The sequence below is a fragment of the Solanum verrucosum genome, unplaced genomic scaffold (assembly GCF_900185275.1).
Source record: "Solanum verrucosum unplaced genomic scaffold, falcon-dt-bn FXZP01000278.1, whole genome shotgun sequence".
Lineage (NCBI taxonomy): Eukaryota > Viridiplantae > Streptophyta > Magnoliopsida > Solanales > Solanaceae > Solanum > Solanum verrucosum.
The window spans coordinates 3786206-3810963 of record NW_026020332.1 but is presented as its reverse complement, the minus strand read 5'-3'; the positions used below and the strand labels follow the sequence as shown (position 1 = coordinate 3810963).

Sequence of the window (24758 nt, the reverse complement as noted above, 5' to 3'; positions counted from 1 at the left end):
TTTCCTCTAAAATTCCAATGTCTCCCTACAAACGAAAACTAAACCCTTCTCTTGATCTACTTCGGTTTACAACTCGATAGTGAGTTTTGAGGGGCAAGCAAGGGATTGGGTTGAGAGAAGGGTCACAGTCCCGCTATATATAAAATACTTAAAACAATTGTATGTCATTTATGCATCCATGCTGAAGTTTTAGAGACTGGGGGCTTGGATCGAGGTCTTGAAAAGTGTGAAACGCAGTAAGGACATTGATGAAGTATAAGCCTTTATCAGGGTTGATATTGCAAAAATATTTTTTGCAAAATACTTTTCTGAATTATATTTTTTGGTGTTTGGTTGGAGAGTGAAAAATAATTTTCTTTGAAATATATTAAAACATTAACAATAATGTTGGCAAATATTATAATTAGTTTTGCTTGTAGCTCTTGTTTCACTGAATTGATGAATTTATATTTCACGTGACAATGATAAACTTAAGAAAATCAAACTAAAAAACGTTCGATTTGATTGATATTTTCATTTGTATTTTTAAACCAGTTTGATTTGATTCTTTTTCTATTGAAAATCAAATTAAACATAATAGCAAATACCCCTAATCCTTAATAGAAATAGATATTTATTTGTAGACGAATATCAATTATTTTTATTCAACTTTTAAAAATAATTATGTACACACAAATTGTAAATGGGATACTAAATTCAATTTATAACTTTTTAAGGTTGTTTTTTAGTGCATTTGGTCATGTGCTTATTTACAATTTCTTGCTCTATAGCTTCATTTGAATTCATGCTCTTAGCGGTTAAAAATAGGAAATTAGTGAAATTCAATGTTATTTTCCTTTGTAAAAAAATAAAAAGAGAGAGATGATGATGATATTGATACTAGCTTAATGTTTATATTAGAGTCGTCAATATGGCTATGCTTATTGGGCCGATCTGGCATAATTCGTGATTTAATAGGGTTGGGCTAAAATTTTTGAAGCTCATTTAAGAAAAATAAAATTAGCCCATTCTGAATAAGCCTATTACTCTGTGGGAGCTTCAGCAATATAGGTTGAGCCGGCCCGTGGTCTAAATAAAAAATTAATTAAAAAATAAAAAAAATATAGAGTATTAAAAGTAACAGAAGTTTAAACTCAAAGTATGTAAAGTTTTAAACATCAAAATTTAGAATCATCAAAATGTGATGTACTTAGTATCCCTACTACTATTGTATCATCGGAATCATCATTCACTATTGGTGGACGTGTTCTCACAAAGTATAGAAGTTGCATCCATCATGAAAATATTCAAACACTTGTTTCTATTGGAAACTTGTTGCATGATTTTTTTCAAACAGGTAATATTTTTTACGTACAGTTAAATATTATACGTAGTTCTTAAATTTAGTGATTTTCTTATGTTTAACTAATTGATATTGCATATAAACCGTAGATGAAAATGAAGATGTTAAGACAACCTTGCCACAAGCTGATTCGATGAAGATGATGTGTTGGTGTTGAATACGCCATAAGTTTCATGAATTTTTTTAAGGAGTTCATTTTTCACTTTTTAATGATTGGAATATTGTCATATTTTGTGACCATTAAAAAACAATTAGGTTAATATCTCTATTTAGCTAGTTATATTTTTACTTGAAGTCAAGCTTAATAAATAATATAAAGATTATTTTATTAGTGGATTTGGTTAACCAGTAGTAACTCTAATTATGTAATATTCTCTTGTCGATATTTATGTTAATATTTTTAAAGTATAATTTAATTTTAAAAAATTTATAAAAAGAATATTTTTTTTAAAAATGGGTTGACCCACCACGATCTGCAGCCCACGTACTAATGGTTGGGCTAGTTGTTTTTTGGCCCACAAAAAATTGGTCAATCGTCCTAGCCCGTCAAATTCTAAAGCTTGTATGGGTTAGTCCTGGTGGAGTGGCTAGCCCACATTGACAACTCTAATTAAGATTATATAAAGCTAAACTTTCTTTAAAATAAAAATAAAATAGTAATCATAAATGTGAATAAAACAAGAAATTTAATATTAGATTCTAACATTTTTTATTTCTGAGTCTAATAAGTAATAAGAAAGAAAAAAAAAAGATGAAGCGGGAAAATATTGCATTTGGAGTTTCAAAATTAAAAACATGTCAAAGTTGAGTTTCTTTTATTTTTTTAAAGAAATATTCAAAATTACCCTTTGATTATAATAGATACATTTAACCTTTTAACTTTATTTGTCCAAACATTATTACCATTTTATTGGAAGTGCTAATCAAAGGAAGTGGGAAAATATTGCATTTGGGATTTTAAAATTCAAAATGGGTCAAAGTTGTGTTATTTTTTTAAGAAATAATCAAAACTACCCTTTGACTATAATAAATGCATTTAACTTTTTACCTTATTTGTCTGTTACCATTTTTTGGAAATCCTAATCCTTTTATGTTTCGATGGATACGTTTTCAGTTCCTCACCAATTCGTTTCGTTGTTCTCAATAAAAAATCCTTTATGAAAAATGCAGCCACCACCAACAAGATGAATGGATCACCAAGACATCATAATGAAATTTTGGCCTATTTTATTTCACAAATCTTGGCCAAAATAAATAATATACTGTTGAAAGAGATACTTAGTACATCTATACAAGTTAAAATAAAATCATACATCTAAAAAAAAAAATGTAAACAATTCACAATTTACTAACTCCATACGTAATTTTCCAAGTAGTCCACCTCACCCCACCCCCACCTCTACTTCAACCATCTAATACGTCGTTTGGTTGGGAACAAGTCATCCCAGGATAAGTTATACTGGGATTAGCTATCCTGGAATAACTTATCCCACCATGTATATGAGATAACTTATCCCATCACTATGATATAAATGGTGGGATAAGTTATCCCAAACATGGCAACCAAACAAGATAAAAAAAAAAATTATCCCATCACTATTATTTTTTATAACCTGCCATGAAATTACTCTATCATCACCCTATGCTAGAAGTGTAACAATTGGCTTCCTTCAGAATAGCAAAACATACATATATCTTCAATTAATAAAGCAACCAAGGCCTCACACAGTCACAGACAATGCCTCAGTAGCAGTCACATATACATTAATTCAACAGAGGGGATAAAGGGAAGAACCTTGTTCAACTCTACTCTTAGATGATCTAAAAAAGCAACAACATTATACTGTTCATATATCTAATAGAACACTTCACTAATAATTCGAACGGTCTTCAGAACCATAACTAATAAGAAATAGCCCAGAAACTATTGCATATATGCTTTAACCATATGATCACATATTTTTGGACTCATCATCCGATTCCTCAGAAGAGACATCGGTATCTGTGTCAGTAGTTCCAATTGCGGCTGCTGCTTCTGAGTTTCTATTTGGGATCACCTCCGCCTCAGTGCTCTTCTTTCTTGATTGTTTTGCCTGTAACAAAATAATACCCCTATCAATCATCAAATTAGTTGCATTCAACAAAGATTTCCGACATCCTAAGCTGGAAAAATACGTGGTCATGAAAGAGGGATTAGGTAGAACAAAATTGATTAGTTGTCGTGGAAACACTAGAATTTGAGAAAGATTCTGCTCCTGAAGGATGAGTTTTTGTAGTTTGTCTCGATGAGATTGATATTCCAATCTTTCTACCAGGACCAAGCATGTTGGTGGTACAGGAGGTGAAAAAGCTAACCACACATTAATTACTTGAACACTACTATTGAAAATATAATTCATGGTGGATTAACCAAATTCATAAAGATGGTGGCAATTCATTCGAGTAAGACATGAAAAGGACTTCTTTAAGCAATTGTTTGGTTCAAGGGATTAATTGGGCTATCCCATTATAGATTTTGAGGTTAAACCTATCTGTATTTGATTGGAAGTATAACCTAAGATCAGTGTTATTTCTATACCAAAATCCTGGTATCACTCATCTCATAAAAAAAGTGGGATTGATATAATCCCCAGTTTTGAACCAAATGACACCTAAGAAAATTATAGGAGTGATGAAGGAAAACAAATAAAATCGAGCAAGTGCTTATTTAAATTAATGAATGAACCTGTTCCATAGCACTATCAAGAAGACGCAAAATGACTTCTTGCTCCTCTCTGGTAAGACGAGCCCTTAGCCTAGCTAGTATCTTCAGATCACGAAGCCTCAAATGATGCCTAGGGATTCGTGGTTGTCTGCTAGACGAACCTGGAGATGGAGGCCGTACGACCAGGCTTCTGGAATTCTGCACATCACCTATTGGCAATCGATGAGCATCTGTTAAGTGAGTGTCAGATGTTGCTGCAGAAAAAACATGTTTCTCGGGAATTGAAGAGTCCGTAATAGAACCCTGCTGCTGCTGATACTCAGAAAATAGTACAAATACTTTGCTCTGGGGGGTTCCTTTAACCCAGCCATCTCTGAAATGACCCTTTGTATGGCCTGCTATTGCCTGGCTTGAAGGGAAGTTTTTTTTACAATGGATGCATTGGTACATCCACACACCCTGCTGCCCATTTTGTCCCTGTGTTGTTGTTACTTTCATGTTAATCATTTTAGGGAGAAGAGGAAGAGGAGTATATATAAAGGAGCTCTAACCAAGTAATTTTTTTTAAAACAGATTTGTCCTAAGAAAAAGTCATTGCATCTAAAAGATATAACAAAAAGAAGTACACAATTGCAACTCCATTATTTTGGTTATATCTTTTTCTATTTGACTAAAAATAATGGAACTCTTAAGTTTCTTTTTTTTCAATTGATTTTGGCCTAATATGAAAATAAATAGTTGAAATATTTGCTTTTTAAAGGCAATGACGACTTGTTCCAACTATTTATGGTCATCGTCCTTCAGGGGTTCAACACATTAGGTAACTTCATCACTAGGTTAAGAAAGCAGGTAAAGTTACAAACTTAAAAAGTATATGTACCAATCAAGTGCTTATAGAATCTTAAGAGTTGATGATATTTTCCCTAATTTCTCTAGGTAGAGAGATATGACCAGTCAGCTTAGAGTTTATGAACCAGGGAGACCTTAATACAGCATAGAATTAGAATGTGACGTATATTGTTCATTTCATACCAATGATTCTTCTTCCTTGTTATATGTAGGATTTTCATTACCTAAATTACCTTATAAGGGAAGGGATATATTCACTGCAACTCTACAAGTATTGTATTATTTCCTATTTGTTCCACAATTCACTCTATTCCCTGATGACAATCATACCTGATTCTGAAGAGGCATCACTGATATCTCATTAAATGAAGAGAAGAAGACAACTGTAGTAAATATCTGCAGATTACAGACAAGGGTTAGTGAAGGATAAGATGAAATGTTTATTTGCAATTTCTTAAAGCAATGATAGAATTATTTTAAATTATTTAGATCAAATGCTACATGGCTTCAGTTCACAGAATCATCAAACATAAATGAAGAGGACAAAACAGAAGGACGGAAATAACAAAAAGAGAGGGAAAGAACTGTGGTGAAACTACAGTGCTAGTTAAAGAGACAATGTTCAAAGATTACTTCCAGGAATATGCATGAAAGAGGAGAAAATGCATTAAGTCATGGTTGAGTCAACTAGAAACTTTGTAGGTTCCATTTAATTTCCTTTATTTTGGTATTATCCCTTGAAGTAAATGATATTCCACGTACATGTGTCGCCTTTGGTCCCCAATGGTAACCTACTTCAAGAATGGCTGGTAAAATGATAAGACAGTTACAAGAAATATTCCAGCTATATCACTAAGGATCTGTTTGGAAAGCTACCAGGTAATTGGAATTGGTGTAATTGCTAGGGTAGTAATTACCAGCCTAGTAATTACACAGTCTAGTAATTACACTAACATGTTTGGTTACCACAGTGTAATTACACTGTAATTACACATGTCATGTTTGGATGCACAATTGCAATCATAAAATTATAATAAATTTTAAAAATAAAAATTAATCATTTAAAATTTATACTAGAAAAATAAGAAATTTTATAAATGACATTAAATTAAATATTTAAGATATATATTCTTTTTTGAAAATATATTAATTAATAAACATATTTACTGTAACTAATATTATGAAAAAATAATTGATTTATATTTTTTCAAATTAATATATTTCAATTGAATTGATCGTAACAACTAAAAGTATGAAGTTTCTACGAACATTGTGAAATGCATGTTTGATAAAAAGAATAGTAATATATAAATAAAATATCATAAATTATTAAATATTTGACAAAAATATAATCTGTCAAGTCTAATTAAAAAATGACATGCAATGTAAATTCAATTTTACTAAAACAAATGAAACTGAAAATATAACATAAGTAATAAATTCAAAACAAAAAATTTAACGTAATACTCTTATAACAAATTTCAACATAGCAATAAATATGATTTATTTTTATTTCTTCATAATAAAGAAAACGTAAGTCTATAACCTTACTTAACAATAAATTCTATTTTAATTTAAAAATTTGAATACTAATAAAATTATGCTAATGAGAAAATAAGCATGGCATAAAGAAATAGATAATACGAGAAAATTACATAGAATCACGTAAAGTAAGGTTGAGTACAAGAATAAAATGAAATATAATAATAAAAAATAAAAAATAGACTTTTACAAATTTTTAGAATAATAAAAATAAAAATAAAAAGAAATTAAAATAATAGAAGTAAAAAAATTAAAACAAAAAAAATAAAAATAGAAATTAAAAAAAAAATGAAAAAGTAATCAGGTGGTAATTACACCATGTAATTACCAGCAATTCACAGCTTCTGCCTGTGAATTGTAGAGTGTAATTACCCCCTGCCAATTACACCAATTACCTGTTGACCAAGTAATTACATGTCCTTCCAAACAAGACAAGACAATGTAATTACATCAATTACACCAAATCCAATTACCAGGGTGTCCTTCCAAACAGGCCCTAATTGTCTCAAATTAGTAATAACATCCAAGGTGGGTAGGAAAAAAAATGGCAGAACTAGGTTCTCAAGGCAGACAGATAAATACTTGTTTAAACAAAAGTCTATGACACTCATGACAAAGATAACTATACTTTTTTTCAGGAAGAGACGAGTACCAATTGAAAATACTCTTCTGAACACTATGTTATGAGAAGTATGAGCCAACTGAGTATCCTACCGAAGGAGAAGTGAGACATTGCACAACTATATAATACTAGTTGTTGATCCAGGACGAAAGCTAAGTATAAATATTTAATTACTAATAATATCCAGTGATTAATTACACTAAGATGAGCTTTCATGCCAGCGTTTAATATTTCCTTCCAATAACGTAGATTCTCATTTTCAGAAGATTTAGCAGTATAATGTTATGGTCCCTAGTTCTGGATCGAGTCGTTGGACTATTAACTGAAAAGTCAGGTCCAATAGACAGGTCTAAGCCCCTGTTCTTGTTCCTTGACTTGCCTATGATTGCTGAAATTTGTAATTCATTCAGGGAATTGCAGACCTAGGAACTTGTTTGAGAAAGTTCCGAATCTCTGAAACTTGATAAAATCCAACTTATTTTATTAACAATGTCAACTCTCTTAAATAGAGGTTTACAATAGCAAGCGTCCTAATAAATTAGAAATAACAAAGTCCTATAAAACTAAAATAATAAGAATCCTAATCCACTATAGAAGTTATGTTCGACTAAAACAACTAAAACAATAATTCAGAAATATTAATCATTCTTGCGTTTGTAATATTGTTTCCCGACAAACGCATCAATAACATATAACTCATGGCAATTAGAAAACAGATTCCCTTTCAAGGCAATGAGAAGTAATTGTTGACAGAAATTTAAATGATCATTTCCTCTCTTTGATCCAACAAGTGAATTTTGCAAAAAAGGAAAGGTGATCCAATTCCATAACTTAAACTGTGATCAATAGATTGGAAACAGTTAGAAAAAAATCATGAACTTCCTTTTTCTGTATTTGTAAAAACTCAAACAAAATTTTGGCAAAAGGAGAAATATACAGTCTTAAACTTAGATGTATTTTCTTGTTAGCTAATTGGTGCCACTTGGCCCCTATGTAACTGATGTTGATTCCTTGTTAGAATCCATTTATTAAATTCACCATTACTTATCAAAAAAACCAAAGCCATACACAATTAGAGAGGAGTAAACCTGAAACACTCCTTTCTAATGGTGTTTGATTGAAAATATTTTTCAGGAGAACTGAAAATAGTAACTTTTTAAAAAAAAGAACTAATGCCTTGTAAAATGTATAACTCAGCCTGAATTTCTATGTAGATTCTCCATTAGCTCTTCTAGTTGTAGCATAAAAAGTTCAGATACTGTCTAATCATGAAGCAGACAAAGTAGGTTCAATTGTATCTTTCATGTCGCTTCTTCAGAATAATTTAATTCCAAGTCCTATGGCCAAGATCATGGAAAAGATGAGATCCTGAGATGTTTATCATTTTCCAAGCCAGACAGATGAAAACATATTTCCACATGAATCTACCCATATCCGCTCATGACAGAGACAACTTTCCTTTTTGCTAGGAAGAGGGAAGTATCAATAAAAAATACTCTACCTAACATTATTGTATGAGACTAGTGTGAGTCAACTGAGTATTCAACAAAGAGAGAAGTGACATATTGCACAAATACTTAATACTAGTAGTGGATCCAGGATGACGCTAGGCATACATCTTTATCACTAAAGGGTTGTTTGGTTTAGAGATAAAGGATTTAAAATGTAAGATTTTCCTTTTTCTATAAGGTAAGATAAACATAATGCCTGGATTGTTTTTTTTTTTTTTTTTTGATAACCGAGAAATCCGTCTGTGACCCGCCCTTTGGACCAATCACAGCCTTCTAAACTCGGTGGATAATGGGCCCGCCCCTCTACCCTTCTCCACTTAAATACCGGGCTTCGCTTTGCATAATGCCTGGATTGTAATGCAAAGATTAGTAATGTATGGCATGTAATGCGTGGATTATTTGGATATTTGATTTGATGTATTAAAGTTAGTATTCATTCTCAAAAAAGTGCAATATAAAAATATATGTTTACTTGTTAACCAAAATAAAAGTTTCTTTACTATCACGAGGGTCAATTTATCTTTAGTTTCTTTATCCATGTATTACTTACCCTTGTTGTTATTTCACATTCTACACTTTATAAAAATAAGTAAACAGAAAAAGTTTTCCGTACAATACATGACCATTATTTCTCAACGGTTGTTCTCTCTCGCGATTGAGCCTCATGCTCCGTCCCATGGGAACACCAGTAGACCCGGCACGGAGCGACTGGTAGATAAAAACATTGATACTACTATGGCGACCTTAGCTGTGGAGAAAATTCCACAGAAATCTAACATTCTAAAGCAATTCAATCGCCCGCTAAGTGCTATCCCAAGCCTAGTAATCATCGATTTGGGAATCCATAAGTGAAAGCTCGTTATGATACTCACAATGGCATGCCGGCAATCATTTTCAAATCAAGCGATTACAATGGGGTTACTGCTGAAGAGTGAAACTAACTCTGGTGGGTAAATTCATGAGCACTAGGCCACAGATTGAAAAGATATGCTCCAAATTTATCAGAGGTGAAGTTAAGATTCAAGTTTACGATTTTTGCATTATGTTTTTAGATTTTTCCAATGAGGAAGATTTAAAAATGTTTGGTATAAGTGATCTATTGAAATAGAGGGTCAAGTGATGTAGCTAGAGAAATCCACTCTGGATTTCAGACCAGATGAGGACTCTCCTGTAGTCCCTACCTGGGTGCTTTTGCTGGAACTCCATTCCACTGTCACGGATGGAATTGCGTAAAACAAATTGTAGGACCAATGAGGACTCTCCTATAGTAACTAAATTTTGTAGAAATTGCAAAATCTTGGGGCACTCAATAACTCAATGTAGAGAATTGGAACAGAAGAGGGCAGAGGAGAAGGTTCCTACAGGAAAGAATGCTATAGTTACTGATCAAGCTGAGGTAAATTGTACTAAGGAAAAAAGGATGGCTGATGACAACAAATGTGCGGATAAAAATGATCAGATACGGACAGATGGTTCCAACAAAGACTGCTTCAGGGCTTAAGCGTGCTTAGCACACCTTTGATAACGCTGGTTGTAATTCTGAGCCCATAAGCTATTAATGAATACTCTGTTCAGCCTTTTCCATATCCTTTTGCTAGGTGTCCAGTTGTTGCACCTTGTGTATTTAGAACCTGTTTGCCCAATATCAACCATGCCACAAGAGTCTATATTCAGAGAAGTCAAAACTATCATTTTGTCCTTCAAAACACCTAGCATGCCTTTCTTTTTCCATAGAGTCCACCATATACAGGGGGCTAGTCTTCCACCAGTCTTCACTTTTCCTCTGTTGCCAATTCTTGTCCAACTATTAAAGAGTTCCATGGTTGTATTTGGCATCACCCAGCTAACCCCTAGTATACACAAAAACATATTCCACAATTTTGAAGCTGCTTTACCGTGAATGAACAAATGATTATTTACTTCTGCTTTCTGCTCACACATAAGCATCTTGAGCAAAACTGCATCCCTTTTTTTGTAATGCCTCATGGGTAAGGCAAGCTTTTCTTATGATCAACCACAGATCATTCAGAGGCTGCACACAATCAGAAGAAATTTTCTTTGGCAAGGTAATGGGGAAGGGGTTAAGAAATTTCACTTGGTTAAGTGGGATGTTGTTATTTCCAACAAAAAAGAGGGAGGTCTGGGAATTAAGAATTTGAAAGCCCACAATAAGAGCCTTCTGCTAAAATGGCTCTGGAGACTAGCAACAGATGATCAGAGCTTATGGAAGGACACTATCTTTGCAAGATATGGAAAGGAAGGATCATGGACTACTAAGGAGGTTAATACTCCTTATGGTGTGGGTCAATGGAGAACTATTAGAAATCAGTGGCCAAGAATTTGGAGCAACTCTGTGATTAATGTGGGAAATGGGAGGAAAACCTTGCTCTGGAATGATATATGGATGGGACAAACACCTTTGAGACAACAGTTCCCAAACATTTATATTCTCAATCAGCAGAAAATGGCTACAATTGTAGAAGTCAGAAATGAACAAGAATGGAACCTGATTTTTAGAAGGTTCCTCAATGACTGGGAAGTGGAGAGAATGACTCAGTTCTATAATACCTTGGAACAAGCCAAGAACCTCACTTGTGAGGAAGACAAATTGACATGGAAGCTAGAGAAAGATGGCAAGTTCAAGGTGAAATCAGCCTACAAATTACTAGACATTTCAACTGAAACCAAGGAGTTGTGGCCTTGGATAAAATCAGGAAAGGGAAGATACCACATAAGGTGGCTTACTTCACATGGCTTGTTGCAAGACAATTTGTTCTGACTCGGGATAACTTAATGAAAAGAGGAAAGGACTTATGCTCCAGATGTTTTTTTTGTGAATCTGAGAGACAATAAACCATCTATTTTTGCATTGTAAAGTGGCTGAGAAACTATGGAAGTATTTCATTAACCTGAGAGGTATCACATGGACCATGCCTAGAAATACGGCAGAAGTCCTAGCATGTTGGAATAGAGATGGAAATCAGTCAGGACACAAGGAGAGATGGAAGATTGTCCCTGCCTGCATCTGGTAGACAATATGGAGTGAGAGAAATCAGAGATGTTTTGAGAACAAGAGCATCCATTTCCAAAGCATTAAAATGAATTGTTTAGTGACCTTTTACTTTTGGTGTATCCATTCTATTCCCAAGGATCCGGGGGACATCACCCTATTCTTAGATAGTTTATGAGGGAGATAGGTGTTTTGATTCTTTTTAGTAAACCCTCTATACTTGTGATGTAATTACTACAGGAGTTCACTATTGGTGTACTTCTATGTTTATAATACCAGTTAACTTTCTCAAAAAAAAATAAAAAATGCTACTTTTAATGGGCTTCTTGTCTTCCACACTAGCTTCCAAGGCCACTTGTTAGTCACTGACTAATTAACATTCATCCTCCAGTAGCAAGTAGCAAGATTTAACTGTGACATTCCTATGCTATGTAGCTTCCAAATTGGTTTATCCTTTCTTTGAGATATGGCTGGTGGGGTGTTTAGCACCTCAAGTAGCCTGGCCACATCCCAGTCATTCAGAAGGCCTCCTGAACACTAAGTTCCACCCTTGTTGCTCCATACTTGAGCAACAGTAGCAGATCTTTGTAAGCTCAGGGTGTAGAGGTTTGGGAATAAGTTCCTTAGGCTATCATCCCCTTTCCAGATTTCATTCCAGAAATATGTTTTCAGACCATTGCCCACATTAGTATAGATATTGTTACTGAACTGTGGCCACAGCCTTCTAATGGTCGTCCACACACTGCATCCAAACGACCCCATCACCTCCTTAGTAGTCCACTGGCTAAACAAGCCATATTTCCCTACTATGAATCTTCTCCATCGGGCTCTATCTCTATTACAAAATCTCCATAACCATTTTTGTAGCAAGCAATTATTCTGGATGCTAAGATTTCTCATGCCAAGGTCACCTTGTTTTCTGCTCAAGTGAGTATCTCTCATTTCACTAGGTTGTAGCCTCTGTTTTCTTTGTTCCCTTGCCAAATGAAGGATCTTCTCATTTTGTTGATTCTCTTCATAGTGCTCTTGGGTATTGGAAATAGACACAACATATAGGTAGGTAGCCCATCTAAAAATGACTTGATGAGAGTCAACCTACCACCTAGTAATTGGTACTGACTTTTCCATCTTGATAGCCTTTTCTCACATCTCTCCATCACCTCATTCCATACCTCCAACTCCTTGTTCCTGGCCTCCACAGGCAATCCCGGTACTTTGTAGGCAAAGAAGCTAACTGACATCCTAGATTCTCAGCTGGACTTTGTTATTTGTCTACCTGATTAATTGGGAAGAGGAAACATTTCGACCAGTTAACATGAAGCCCTGAAATGCCCTCAAATATTGTAAGGATTGCTCTCAAGTGTTTGATTTGTGCCACTTGATGAGAGTCAACCTACCCCCTAGTAATTGGTACTGACTTGATGAGAGTCAACCTACCCCCTAGTAATTGGTACTGACTTTTCCATCTTGATAGCATTTTCTCACATCTCTCCATCACCTCATTCCATACCTCCAACTCCTTGTTCTTGGCCCCCACAGGCAATCTGACATCCTAAATTCTCAGCTGGACTTTGTTATTTGTCTACCTGATTAATTGGGAAGAGGAAACTTTTCGACCAGTTAACATGAAGCCCTGAAATGCCCTCAAATATTGTAAGGATTGCTCTTAAGTGTTTGATTTGTGCCACTTCTAATAGTCGGTAGGAAAAAAAAAGGTGACATAGGGTCTCCTTGTCTAAGACCTCTATGGGATTGAAAAAATCCTTCAGGCTTACCATTTATAATGAGTGAGAATCTTATATTCGAGATGCAAAACTGTATCCAATAATTCCATTTCTCTTCAAAGCCCATGTCTTCCAAAAATTTTAGCAAGAAATTCCAATTAACATGATCATAAGCTTTTTCAATATCTAGCTTGCATATGATGCCTGGTTTCTTCTATTTTACCCTAGAGTCGACCATTTCATAAGCCAGCACAGCAACATCCATGATTTGTCTTCCTTTCAAGAATGTCATTTGATGTCCATCAACTAGCTTCCCTATAACTATTTTATAACTATTTTCAATCTTTCAGTGATCAGCTTAGAAATGATCTTGTACAGCCCTCCAATTAAGTTGATTGGTCTGAAACCCTTTCGAGCATCTTCTCAAGAGGCGACACTAAACAATTGATATTTCACTTTATCGTAATCTTTTTTTTTTATTCCTTTGTTCATATATATATATATATAGTTTTGCAAGCTTGGATCAGTTGTGCTTGAGGGTTTCTCCCTTTGCGCCTTTTTTCACCAAGTCCACGTTTTATTTGCACTTGAAGCACCACCATACCTTGGAGCTTTTTTGTGCTTTTTGCTTTTGATAACACTGATTACAACTTCAACACTGTGAGGCACTTGCCTAGGGCTGGCTCTGATCATAGACCCATGCTGCTGAAATGTGATAACGAGCAAACTACTGGAAAGATGTATTTCAAATTCCTGGATTTCTACACAACACAACCTGAATTCCATGAGATTGTGAGTAATGAATGGGATCAAGAAATTGAGGGTAATCCTATGTGGAGATTACAACAGAAGCTCAAAGAACTGGGACAGAGATTATCTTAATGGTCTAGAGAGAAAAATCGGAGATGTTCATTTTCAAGCTTATATATGGGAGGCCAAAATGCAATTATTGAAGAATCAGATGTGCTTGTAGATATGGCAACCAGAACAGATTCTACACAGGAAGAATGGAGCAGCATATTATGTGGTACCTCAAAGCTGCTAGTGAATAGAACTTTTCCTAACTGCAAGATGGAATTCCAATGGAATCAACTATGTGAAGAGGTGGAGAGGCTTAGACCAAAGGTTATCATCAGGTAGGTGACTTGGAATATGCCTCAATCAGGGAAGATCAAAATTAATACAAAGGGGAGCTACTTGGAGCAAACTGGAAAGACTGGCATTGGTAGTGTGGCAAGAAATGATGCTGGAAATTTTCTGTTTGCCTTTGCTACCCCAATACAGTGCAACAATTATCATGTGGCAGATGCCATGTCAGCCAAATATGCTGCGCAATGGTTGAAAGACAATGGCTTGAGGCAGGACACTATTGAGCTTGACTCTATGATTATGGTAGATACGTTGAGGAGCAAGAACACTAGCAATCTCACTCTCAATCCGATTACTGAGGATATCTTTGCCCTGGTGGATCACACAAAGGCAACTTTACTCATTGCTATCGGGAACCCAATTAGGTCGTAGACTATCTAGCAAAGTGAGATTTTTCTTTGGAAGACCATCTTTTTGTACACAATGTAGATCATCTACCAGAAAGGGTCAAAGGTCCTAATAGATTGCTTGCAATCAGTATTTGTCTATCAGGAACCCCCACCCCACTCCCTATCTTTTGTGTCTTTCCAAAAAACGAAATCTTTTTCTAAAAAAATCACGTATGGAATAATACATAGTTTCCCTCTGACTTATGTAGGTATAATTCATAAGGAAAATTAAAGTAAGAACCTCACATCCTTATAATAATGTATAATTCTAAAAGAAGAGTAAATCTCCACATATAGCAAACCAAACAACAATCCACAATGGATACCCAGTAATTAATTACTGTAACATGAATTTTCATAAACTATGCTAAGATCAGGAAGCTAAGAAAGTCCAATTATCAGTACTTTTAAGTTTTACCTGGAAATTGACAATGGGAAAGAGGGCTATAAAGGCAAGCGAAGCCAATTTCTTCAGAAACTTCAGCTCACATGCTAATTTGTTTTCCTTTTGGGCAAATGGGTTGTCTTCTTTATACACCTAAACAATCAAAGCTGCTTATATACCCAAAAACTACAAAGAAAGTGAGAAAACTAAGAACTGGGTAATTCTGAAATTGTGCATTGCAGAAACAAAATGCAATTTTTTGCTGTTTTATTAGGGATTTAAGAGGTGTACGTTACCTTTGTAGGTCTTGCCAAAGCATCATAGAGAAGACCGCCATTTTCTTTTGGCTTAGTGAAGGGCTTCTTCTTCTGCTGACAGTTGGATTATTGCAGTGTGAATATAGATTTAAGTAAAGTGCATATTTGGTACATAATGTTTTGGGAAGTTCAATTTGATCCCTAAAATGTTTTATTCATTTCAATTCCATCCTTAATGTTTTGAATAGGATCACCTCATTATGTTGGTCTAAACTTTGAGTTTTAGGTGGATTATTTTATTAATTAAAAAATAAAATTATTAAAGTTTGTAATGGGGCATACCTCTTATCCAAGTTCCCTGAGACATGTGCTTGCGTTGGTGTCCAGCAAGCCCTTGGCTTGAGGTGAAAACCTCAAGACAGATCCTACATTTGTAATACCAAATTCCTGCAGCCCTCGTTATGAGGCCTTGATGAGCCATTTTGCTTGATGGTTGTTGTTGCTGCATTTTTTTAAAGGTTTTTTTTTTTGTGATTTTGAGAAATAAATTGGTGAAGAATAGGAGGAATGTCCATTGAAATATATAGGCTTGAAACTTTCAATAAAATTGTGTTTGCACAAGTAAAGAAAAAAATTAAATGTATTAATTTTGGTCAACAAGTAATTCAGGATCTATCTTAAAAAAATAACTTAGTAAGGTAAGAAGCTACATTGTGTTGATTATGGTCAAGGGGTAGTTCGGGATATTTCTTTAAAAAGTAACCCGATAAGGTAAGAAGTTAAATGAGTTGATTATGGTGAAGGGAATTCAAAATATGTATTTAAAAAGCAACTACATGTTTTAGATTTCTTAAACCCCAAATACAACGTTTTTTGTGCTTCCTCTTCTTTTCTCTCTTTTGCTTATTTGACTCAAACAAATTTTAGAATCTCTTTTCAGATTTTTTATTATTTTCTCATTTATGATTATATTTATTCCTTTTTTGAACAACTCTGACTTATTTTAGATTATTATTATTATTATTTTAATAATGGATAATAGCATTGAATTTCATTTTCTTATATGTATCCCTAAAGATCAACACAAATTTAAATAGATTATCTATGGAACAACAAATGCTAGATAAGCACATTTTAATTTGGATATGACCAACTGCATGCAAAACAATTAATTTTTAAAAAAATCATTTTCATCACAATCTCAAATTTGTACATCATTTGTGACTTGTGAGTAATTAATTATTCTTGTGGTTAAATAAATAAAAGTTGTATCATCAAAAAATGTATCACTTATTTTTATTGAGAGGTTAGGGTATTTGCTATTTTGTGTAATTTGATTTTCAATGAAAAAATCAAATCAAATAGGTTGATAGGGAAAATGCATAAGTGCGCCTTGAGTTATAACCTGAATTTGAAGGACACATATTTCTTGCAGAGGGTCCTTGACAATGCTAGATAAGCTTATTTTGATTTGGACATGACCAAATGCATGCAAAACAATTAACCTTACTAAGTTGTATGAGTATTTTCCAACACAATCTCAATTTTGTATGTCATTTGTGACTAGTGAAATAATTCATGTAAGTTGAATAAAAATAAGTTGTTACTACTTTTCTATGAAGATATCGTTTATTTTTATTACGGGGTCAGGGATGTTTACTATTCATGAGTTTAATTTGATTTTTACTTAGGAAAATTTTCATCGAGAAAAATAAAATAAAATTGGTTTAAACATTCAAACAAAATAATCAACCTAATCGGATATTTTTTTGTTTGATATTCTTTCAATTGAGTTGCTTAAGTTTTTCCTTGTCACACAAAATGCAAATTCAATTTTCATGAATTATGTATCACAAGTGAGTATATTTAACTACGTTATATTCAATTTTCATTTCTTTCTTTGTGAAATATTTATTTCCCTCCCCACTTTTAACTTTTTTTTCTTTTTTTTGTCTCTTTTTTTAAAAAATTAATTTGCATGTATTTCCGAATAATATATTACTTTCGATATAGCTAGTATATCTTTTTGATTAAAAAAAACAAGGAAAATAATCATGAATGAGGATAAAAATGAAAAAGAAAATCATTGACATTAAATTTGAAATCAAACAAAAAAAGGCGAAGAAAATAAGAAGAATAAATAAAAGCAATAGAAAACAGAAAAAAACACTAAAACAAGGTAAAAATGAAAGAAAAATTAAAAATAAAGTTGAATAAAAAAATAATATATATACACATAGTGGTGCGTACATATCACCACAACTAATTAAATTGAATTGTAACCCCGCATAAAAAGGTGCAAAGAATACAGAAAATATGAAAAAGACTAATCAAATCAGTTGTTTTGTTTGATCTTCTTCAACTAATTTTCTTAAGGTTTTAAAAATTCTTTTAATATGAAATAAAATTCAATTTGTTTAAATACAAATTTGTTAATTCGGTCAAACAAGAGTTTCAAGTAAAATTAATTACCATGTGTCAATAAATAAAAATATGAAACCAAGTTATTATTATTATCTTTAATGTTTAAATATTTTTGAAATAAAATTATTTTCATTATCCAATCAAACACTAGAAAAACATAGTTCTAAGAAATATTTATGTGATAGATACCAAACATCCAAATAATTTTAGTTTTCACTTGAATGGGATGCTTAAAATTTAGAGGAAATCATAGAATTATAAGTTTTAAATGGTTAATATTTTAAATGACATATTTTCAAGTGTTATTTGAAATTTTTATTTCACAACTGGCATAAGAGTTGTGATAGCAGTAATTTGATTTTATAGCCTTTATAACAATTTTTCTTGAGTAAACTAAAAAGTTTTAAAATTTCAATCAATAATTTGAAATACCTATGGTCAAATTAGTCTTCCATTTTAATGTGAAACAAAGGTAAACTTATTATTTTCAAATAACTAAACATCGATTTTCAAAAAATATTTTTGCTAGATTAAACCCTTTACTTTCAAGTTTGATCCTTAAGAATCAAAGTGGATTTATAAAGGAAAGCTATATAACTAAAAATATTATTTTGATTCAAGAAGTCGCCCAAGATATTAAATTGAACACTTTACTCTCATGTTTGATCCCTAAGAATCAATGTGGATTTGGTAAGGGAAGCTATATAACTGAGAATGGTCTTTTGATTCAAAATACTAAATATGATAATATTGGAGACAATATAATCATTAAATCAATCATCTTGCTTGTGCAAATGTCATTGTCATCTTCTATGGAGGCAAAACAAAATCTACTTGAGTTTTTCGTGAAATTAATATAGAGATATGAAAATAGCTTTGGCCTAAGCTTTCAAAATTATCGAAAAACATCTTGTTGAAAGAAATTTTTAAGATTATTGAAAAATATCTTGTTAGAGTCTTCTGGAAATCAACACTTGAAAAATCCAAAGAAATCATTAAGGGATGCAGATATAATTGCAACTACTTATCTATTATACCATACAACAACTCACAGCAAACATAAAAAAATTCAACACCTCACAACAAATTACTTCTCTACTATTTTTGTAAATAAAAAAAGTACTACTCTTCCATACACTCTCAGGCAAGGAAAAAAACACCAAGCAGTTCCCACGCCTGGAGAAAAATAATTATCCAAAAATGAGCTTCATCAACTTTCGATTTCTAATCAACTGGTGCGCCATAACACATTTCAGGAAGAATCAGCCTAACCATTGAAAAATGTTTCTGAAATATTCTGAAGTAATGTCTTTATGTGCTCGACAAAAATAATGAACTTCGTATATATTGAAGGTATCACTTAGGGTCGTTTGGTTTGAATTTAAGTTATGCTAGGATAAGTTATGTTGTGATTAGTTATACTATGACTAGTTATCCTGACATTATTTCTTATTGATTGTTTGGTTTGTCGTACTAAAAATAATAACCATTGCATACTTTCTAAAAATAAGTAGTTTGATTACAAAAATACCCTTTTTTTTAGCTTTTTGTATATATATATTTTTTTTTAGTTGAGTTTTAGTTATTCATTCTTAAAAACAAACCTCCATGCCTTATTTAACTTAATTATTTTTATGTATGAAATTCCCATGAATATTCTTTGTGTTCAATTATGTGTCATTTATGGAGGTATCAATACTCCACGCTAAAGAAAATGGAACTCAAGATTTTCCATCCAAAATCACTATATTTGTATGACAATACCATATGTCCAAGTCCAACAAATTAAATAATAAACTTCAACACAATTTGTTTGGGGTTAGGAAGGGAAGAGCCGCCCATTTCCCATCTTAATAGTAGTGTATATATTGGGTGATTGACCTTTTCTTCACAACGAGCTAGCAGAAGCACGAATAGGTAAAGTCGTTCTTTTTTGAGACGTAATGAGATATGTAGTCGTTGAAGAAGTAGAGGAAACAGAAATATCAGCAGGAACTAGTATTTGAAGGGCAATTTTGTCATTTAATAAATTTATTCCATGACAAATAATGAATGGGATTATTATACCACCCTTTGGGAGGGATAACTTATCCCGGTACTATTTATTAATCCCGGGATAAGTTATCCCAAACTTTCCAATCAAACACTAAATTAAGTGTCATTAAATATTTATCACAGGACTATTTGTGTTTATCCTTCACACCAAACGACCCCTTAGAGAATAGAGAGTCTGAAATATGGTTGTATCTATTTACCAAGGAGCAATATGGTCAGATTGAGAGTCTATTGAAGAATATGAGTGACAACAGCAGTGCTGCAAACTCCTCAGCAAACTTAGCAGGTATAAGTCAGTCCAGTGCTTATTCAGTTAAAAACATACAGGAATGGATAGTAGACACTGGAGCAACCAATCATATGGTAGCTGATGTCAATTTATTAGATAAGCCTGCTATAGTTTCTAGAGGAGTTTATTTGCCTAATGGAGTTGTTGCTCCAGTTACTCATGCTGGCTATAGTAGTGTCACTGCAAGAACATCCATGACTAATGTGTTGCATTTACCACAGTTCAAGTTCAATTTGATTTATGTGTCAAAACTCACAAAAAATTAGGATGCTCAGTGAGTTTCTTTCCTGATTTTTGCCTGCTTCAAGATCTCTCCAATGAAAGGGTGAGGGAGATTTGTAAGGAAGAGAATGGACTGTATGTTCTAACTGGAAGCACAAAGTTGCAGCAGCCTCAGTCTCAAAACAGTGGGTATGTTCTTGCTATAAAAGACAGTAATATTTCTCAAGTGTCTGCAGATGTGGAATTGTGGCACCAAAGGATTGGGCATGCATTTATAAGGTCATTAAACAACCTTATATCAGTAAAGACTGCATGTATAGCAAATACATTGAATAATTGTACTATTTTCCCTCATGCAAAACAAGTTAGAAACTCATTTTATATTAGTAGTATACAAACTTCAGCATGCTTTGATCTTGTACACATGGATGTTTGGGGTCCTTACAAAGTGCCTACGTTTGACGGTAACAGGTTTTTTCTTACTATAGTTGATGACTTTTCAAGATTAACTTGGGTATACTTACTAAAGTTGAAGTCTGATGTTTGTGTGGTCATTAAACAGTTTGTTATGTATGCTAAAACTCAGTTTGGTAGGTGTGTTAAGGTCATAAGGTCTGAAAATGATACTGAGTTTGTCAACTCATTATGCAAGGATTTATTCAATAACCTTGGCATAGTTCATCAGACTAGTTGTGCATATACCCCTCAGTAAAATAGGGTAGCTGAGAGAAAACACAGACACCTCCTATATGTGTTAGTTGTTGTACATATTATAAATTGCCTAGCTCAGTTTTACAAAACAAGTCTCCCTATGAGGTGTTCTACAACAAGAAGCCTTGTATCTCACATTTAAGAGTCATGAGTGTCTCTGCTATGCTAAGATAGTACATGAACTTGATAAAGTAAAACCAAGGTCTAGAATGACAGTGCATATGGGATATTCCATGACTCAAAAAGGGTATATACTGTATGATCTAGAAACAAAGAAGTTGGTTGTTAGTAGGGATGTTATATTAAAGGAGGATATCTTTCCTTTCAAAGCCAATGTTGGTGTATCCTGTAACAAGCTATTTGTTCCAGGTGGTACTGAATGTGATGTAAGTGATATGGCTTAAATAGATGTGACACATGGAGGTACAACACCTCTAGAACATGTGGAGAGAACACAACCAAAAGAAATTGGACCAATGGAAATCTTTGTAGCACCTAGTAGGATTACTAGGAGGTCTGAAAGAGACAGAAACCCTCATGTCTGGCTAAAAGATTTTGTTTCCTTAAGTATGAATGAAACAGTAGCTGTCCAAGTATGTTGCTTATGATCATTTGGCACTCAAATATCAAGCCTATGCTGCTGTATTTTCTGCCTCCACAGAACCTATAAGTTATGCTGAAGCAATCACAGATCCTAGGTGAGTGGAAGCTATGAAGGAAGAAGTTAGTGCACTACAACAAAATAACACTTGGGAGGTAGTGTATTTACTTGATGAAAAAAAACCTATTGGATGCAGGTGGATTTACAAAATAAAGTGCAAAGCTAATGGTGAAGTGGAAAGGTTTAAATCTAGGTTGGTAGCCAAGGGGTATAGTCAAAAAGAAGGGATTGATTATCAAGAAACTTTCTCTCCGGTGGTGAAAATGAAAACTGTTAGATCAGTACTTGCTATTGCAGCAACAAAACAGTGACATATCCATCAAATGGATGTGTTTAATGCCTTTTTGCAGGGTGATCTCACTACAAGAAAAATGTGGATTACATGGGGATTTTCCTAGGGATTACATATGAAATTTCGCAAAAAACTAAATTTCTTGCGGATTTTCCTACCAAAAAAAATCTGATGGTAAAACCTTCCTAGGTAATTATTTCCTGCGAATTTTAAAATCCCCAAGTAATTTACCTAGGGATTTATATTTCGCAGGTAAATTGCAAAAAAATATACCGATTTTTTTTTGTAAAAATTAACAAAAGAGAGTTTTTCTAGACAATATTAATTAATAATTAGTATCTCCTAATTAATTATTTTGTTCTAGAGAACCATACACATAAGCACGTACTTAATTGCACTAGCTTAATCTTACCCCACTACCCAATGCCCAACCTATATGTAATTACTCTATTCTACCAATGCTCTAACTAATACCGTTATAAATGCTAAAGATCATGTGTCTTCCACCGATGTGGTAAAAAGTACCACTAGCATTACACTAAACTTTGTTGTTTTTCTTCAATTTAATTAATTTTTAAAGCTAAATTAAATTAAATTAATTGAGTATTAAAAATACAATTTAGATATTCATTACACAAAAAGGCTATAAAGTCATCTCATATTAATATGAGATAAAAATATATCTTAAAATGTTGAGTAAAGTCTATGTTATTTAGCTTTTCAAAAATAAAGCATGACAACTATTTATATATTAAAATAAATCACTGTACTCTATTTTTTGGTATTTATAATTTTAATTTATCTTTTAATAATTATATTTTAATATACTTAGTTTTATATTTGGATATAATATCATTTAATAACTTACTATAGAGATTTTTTATTTTATTTTTAATGCTAGTAATAATATAATATACCAATTGGATATACAAGTAAAAATTATTTATTTTTCTTTTCATATAATTCTATCAACAAGGGGTAATTAAACTTTTATGATAGTTATTTTTCTGTTGGATAAATGACTATCCATATAATTTTAATTATTTCTATCTTTCAAATAAAAAAACAAAATAAAAAATGGTATCATTGGTTTTTAGTGAGATGAAATATTAATTATATATAAGTTAAATATATTTATCCTGAAATTTATGGTAATGTTCCAACACCGTATTAATTTGACAAATATTTATGATAGTCACTTTTCTATTGGATAAACAACTACCCATATAATTTTAAATCTTTGTATCTTTCAAATCAAAAAACAAAATAAAAAGCGGTATCATTGATTTTTAGCGAGATAAAATATTAATTATATAAAAATATTCATACTAAAATTTATGGTAATGTTCCAACACTGTATTAGATTGATAAATATTTATGATAATTATTTTTCTATTGGATAAATAACTAGCCATCTATTTTTAATTTTTTGTTTCTTTCAAATAAAAAATTAAAAAATAATAACATTGATGTTTAGTGAGATTAAATGTTAATTATATATGAGTTAAAAATATTCATCCTAAAATTTATGATAATGTTCCAACACCTTATTAAATTGATATTATTGCATAATAATTTATTAAACCTACAAATAGAATAAGTATTTAACAATAAATTTCATTCTAGTGATCATTTGTCCCTTTTATATTATTATATTTTTTTTTTAATTTTGGTAAATATATTTTTAAGAAAATATTCCTCGAAGACTCCTAATTTTTAAAAAAACCTTAGATTTCAATAAAAAAAAATTCCAATTAAATTATATAAAAATATTCAAGTTTGCATATTTCCAAGTAAATCCCTCAAAAAATCTCAAATCAAATTCACAACAATAGAATCTCCAAGTAATTCTTCATGTAAGAAAATTCCTAAGTAAATCCCCAACAAAATTCACAGAACATGAATCCCCAGGTAATACCACATATATTTCTAGATAAATTTCCAAGTAATTCTTTGCAAATAAATTTATCTAGGAATTTTCTTGCTAGAAGATAAAAAAAAAATCATTTTTTTATTACTTGTGAATTTACCTATGAAAATAACACTTACAAATTATTTGCCGCAAATAATTCCCTAGGTAATAATTTTGCGGAAATGGCGCCAAATTTACCCACCAATTTTTTCTGGAAACTATTTTTCGCAAGTAAAAAAGTCTATAATTTAGGAATTTCATATTTCCGCATGAAAATTCGTAGGAAGTTTCTGCAGAAATAATCCCCAAGTAAAATTCGCTGGTAATTTACAGTTTTCTAGTAGTGTCTGTTTGATGAAATTTACATGGAGTTACCTCAAGGATTTCAGAGTCAGGGGAGACTAAGACAGTATGCAGACTCAAGAAATCCTTGTATGGATTGAAACAAACTCCTAGGCAATGGAATGCTAAGTTAACTGAGGCTCTGATTAAGTTTAAGTTTCAACAAAGTCAGCATGATCATTCATTGTTTACTAAGAAAAGCACAGAAGGCATCACAATTGTTCTTGTATATGTGGATGACATGCTCATCACTGGTGATAGTCTAAAGCTAATCAATGAGACCAAAGGGTACTTACAACAAGCATTCAAAATGAAGGACTTAGGAGAGTTAAAATATTTCCAGGAAGTCAGTAACAGGATATGTAG

At 32.5% G+C, this 24758-nt stretch overlaps 1 protein-coding gene across 3 annotated transcripts; it reads right to left on the bottom strand.

Annotated features, from left to right (window-relative positions):
• Nucleotides 1-2991: 2991 nt before the first annotated feature.
• Nucleotides 2992-15631, bottom strand: LOC125836597 (uncharacterized). 3 transcript variants are annotated; one of them, XM_049515786.1, is made up of 5 exons: nucleotides 15524-15631; nucleotides 15261-15394; nucleotides 5226-5291; nucleotides 4068-4523; nucleotides 2992-3435 (listed from the first exon to the last, which is right to left on the bottom strand). In XM_049515786.1, the coding sequence occupies exons 3-5, from the start codon at nucleotides 5241-5243 to the stop codon at nucleotides 3295-3297; spliced, it is 615 nt and encodes a 204-aa protein (XP_049371743.1). In that variant the 5' UTR covers nucleotides 5244-5291; nucleotides 15261-15394; nucleotides 15524-15631; the 3' UTR covers nucleotides 2992-3294. The 3 variants fall into 3 exon arrangements, with proteins under 3 accessions (XP_049371743.1, XP_049371744.1, XP_049371745.1); XM_049515787.1 differs by having other exon boundaries at nucleotides 15261-15380; nucleotides 15524-15625; XM_049515788.1 differs by having other exon boundaries at nucleotides 15261-15397; nucleotides 15524-15591.
• Nucleotides 15632-24758: the final 9127 nt, after the last annotated feature.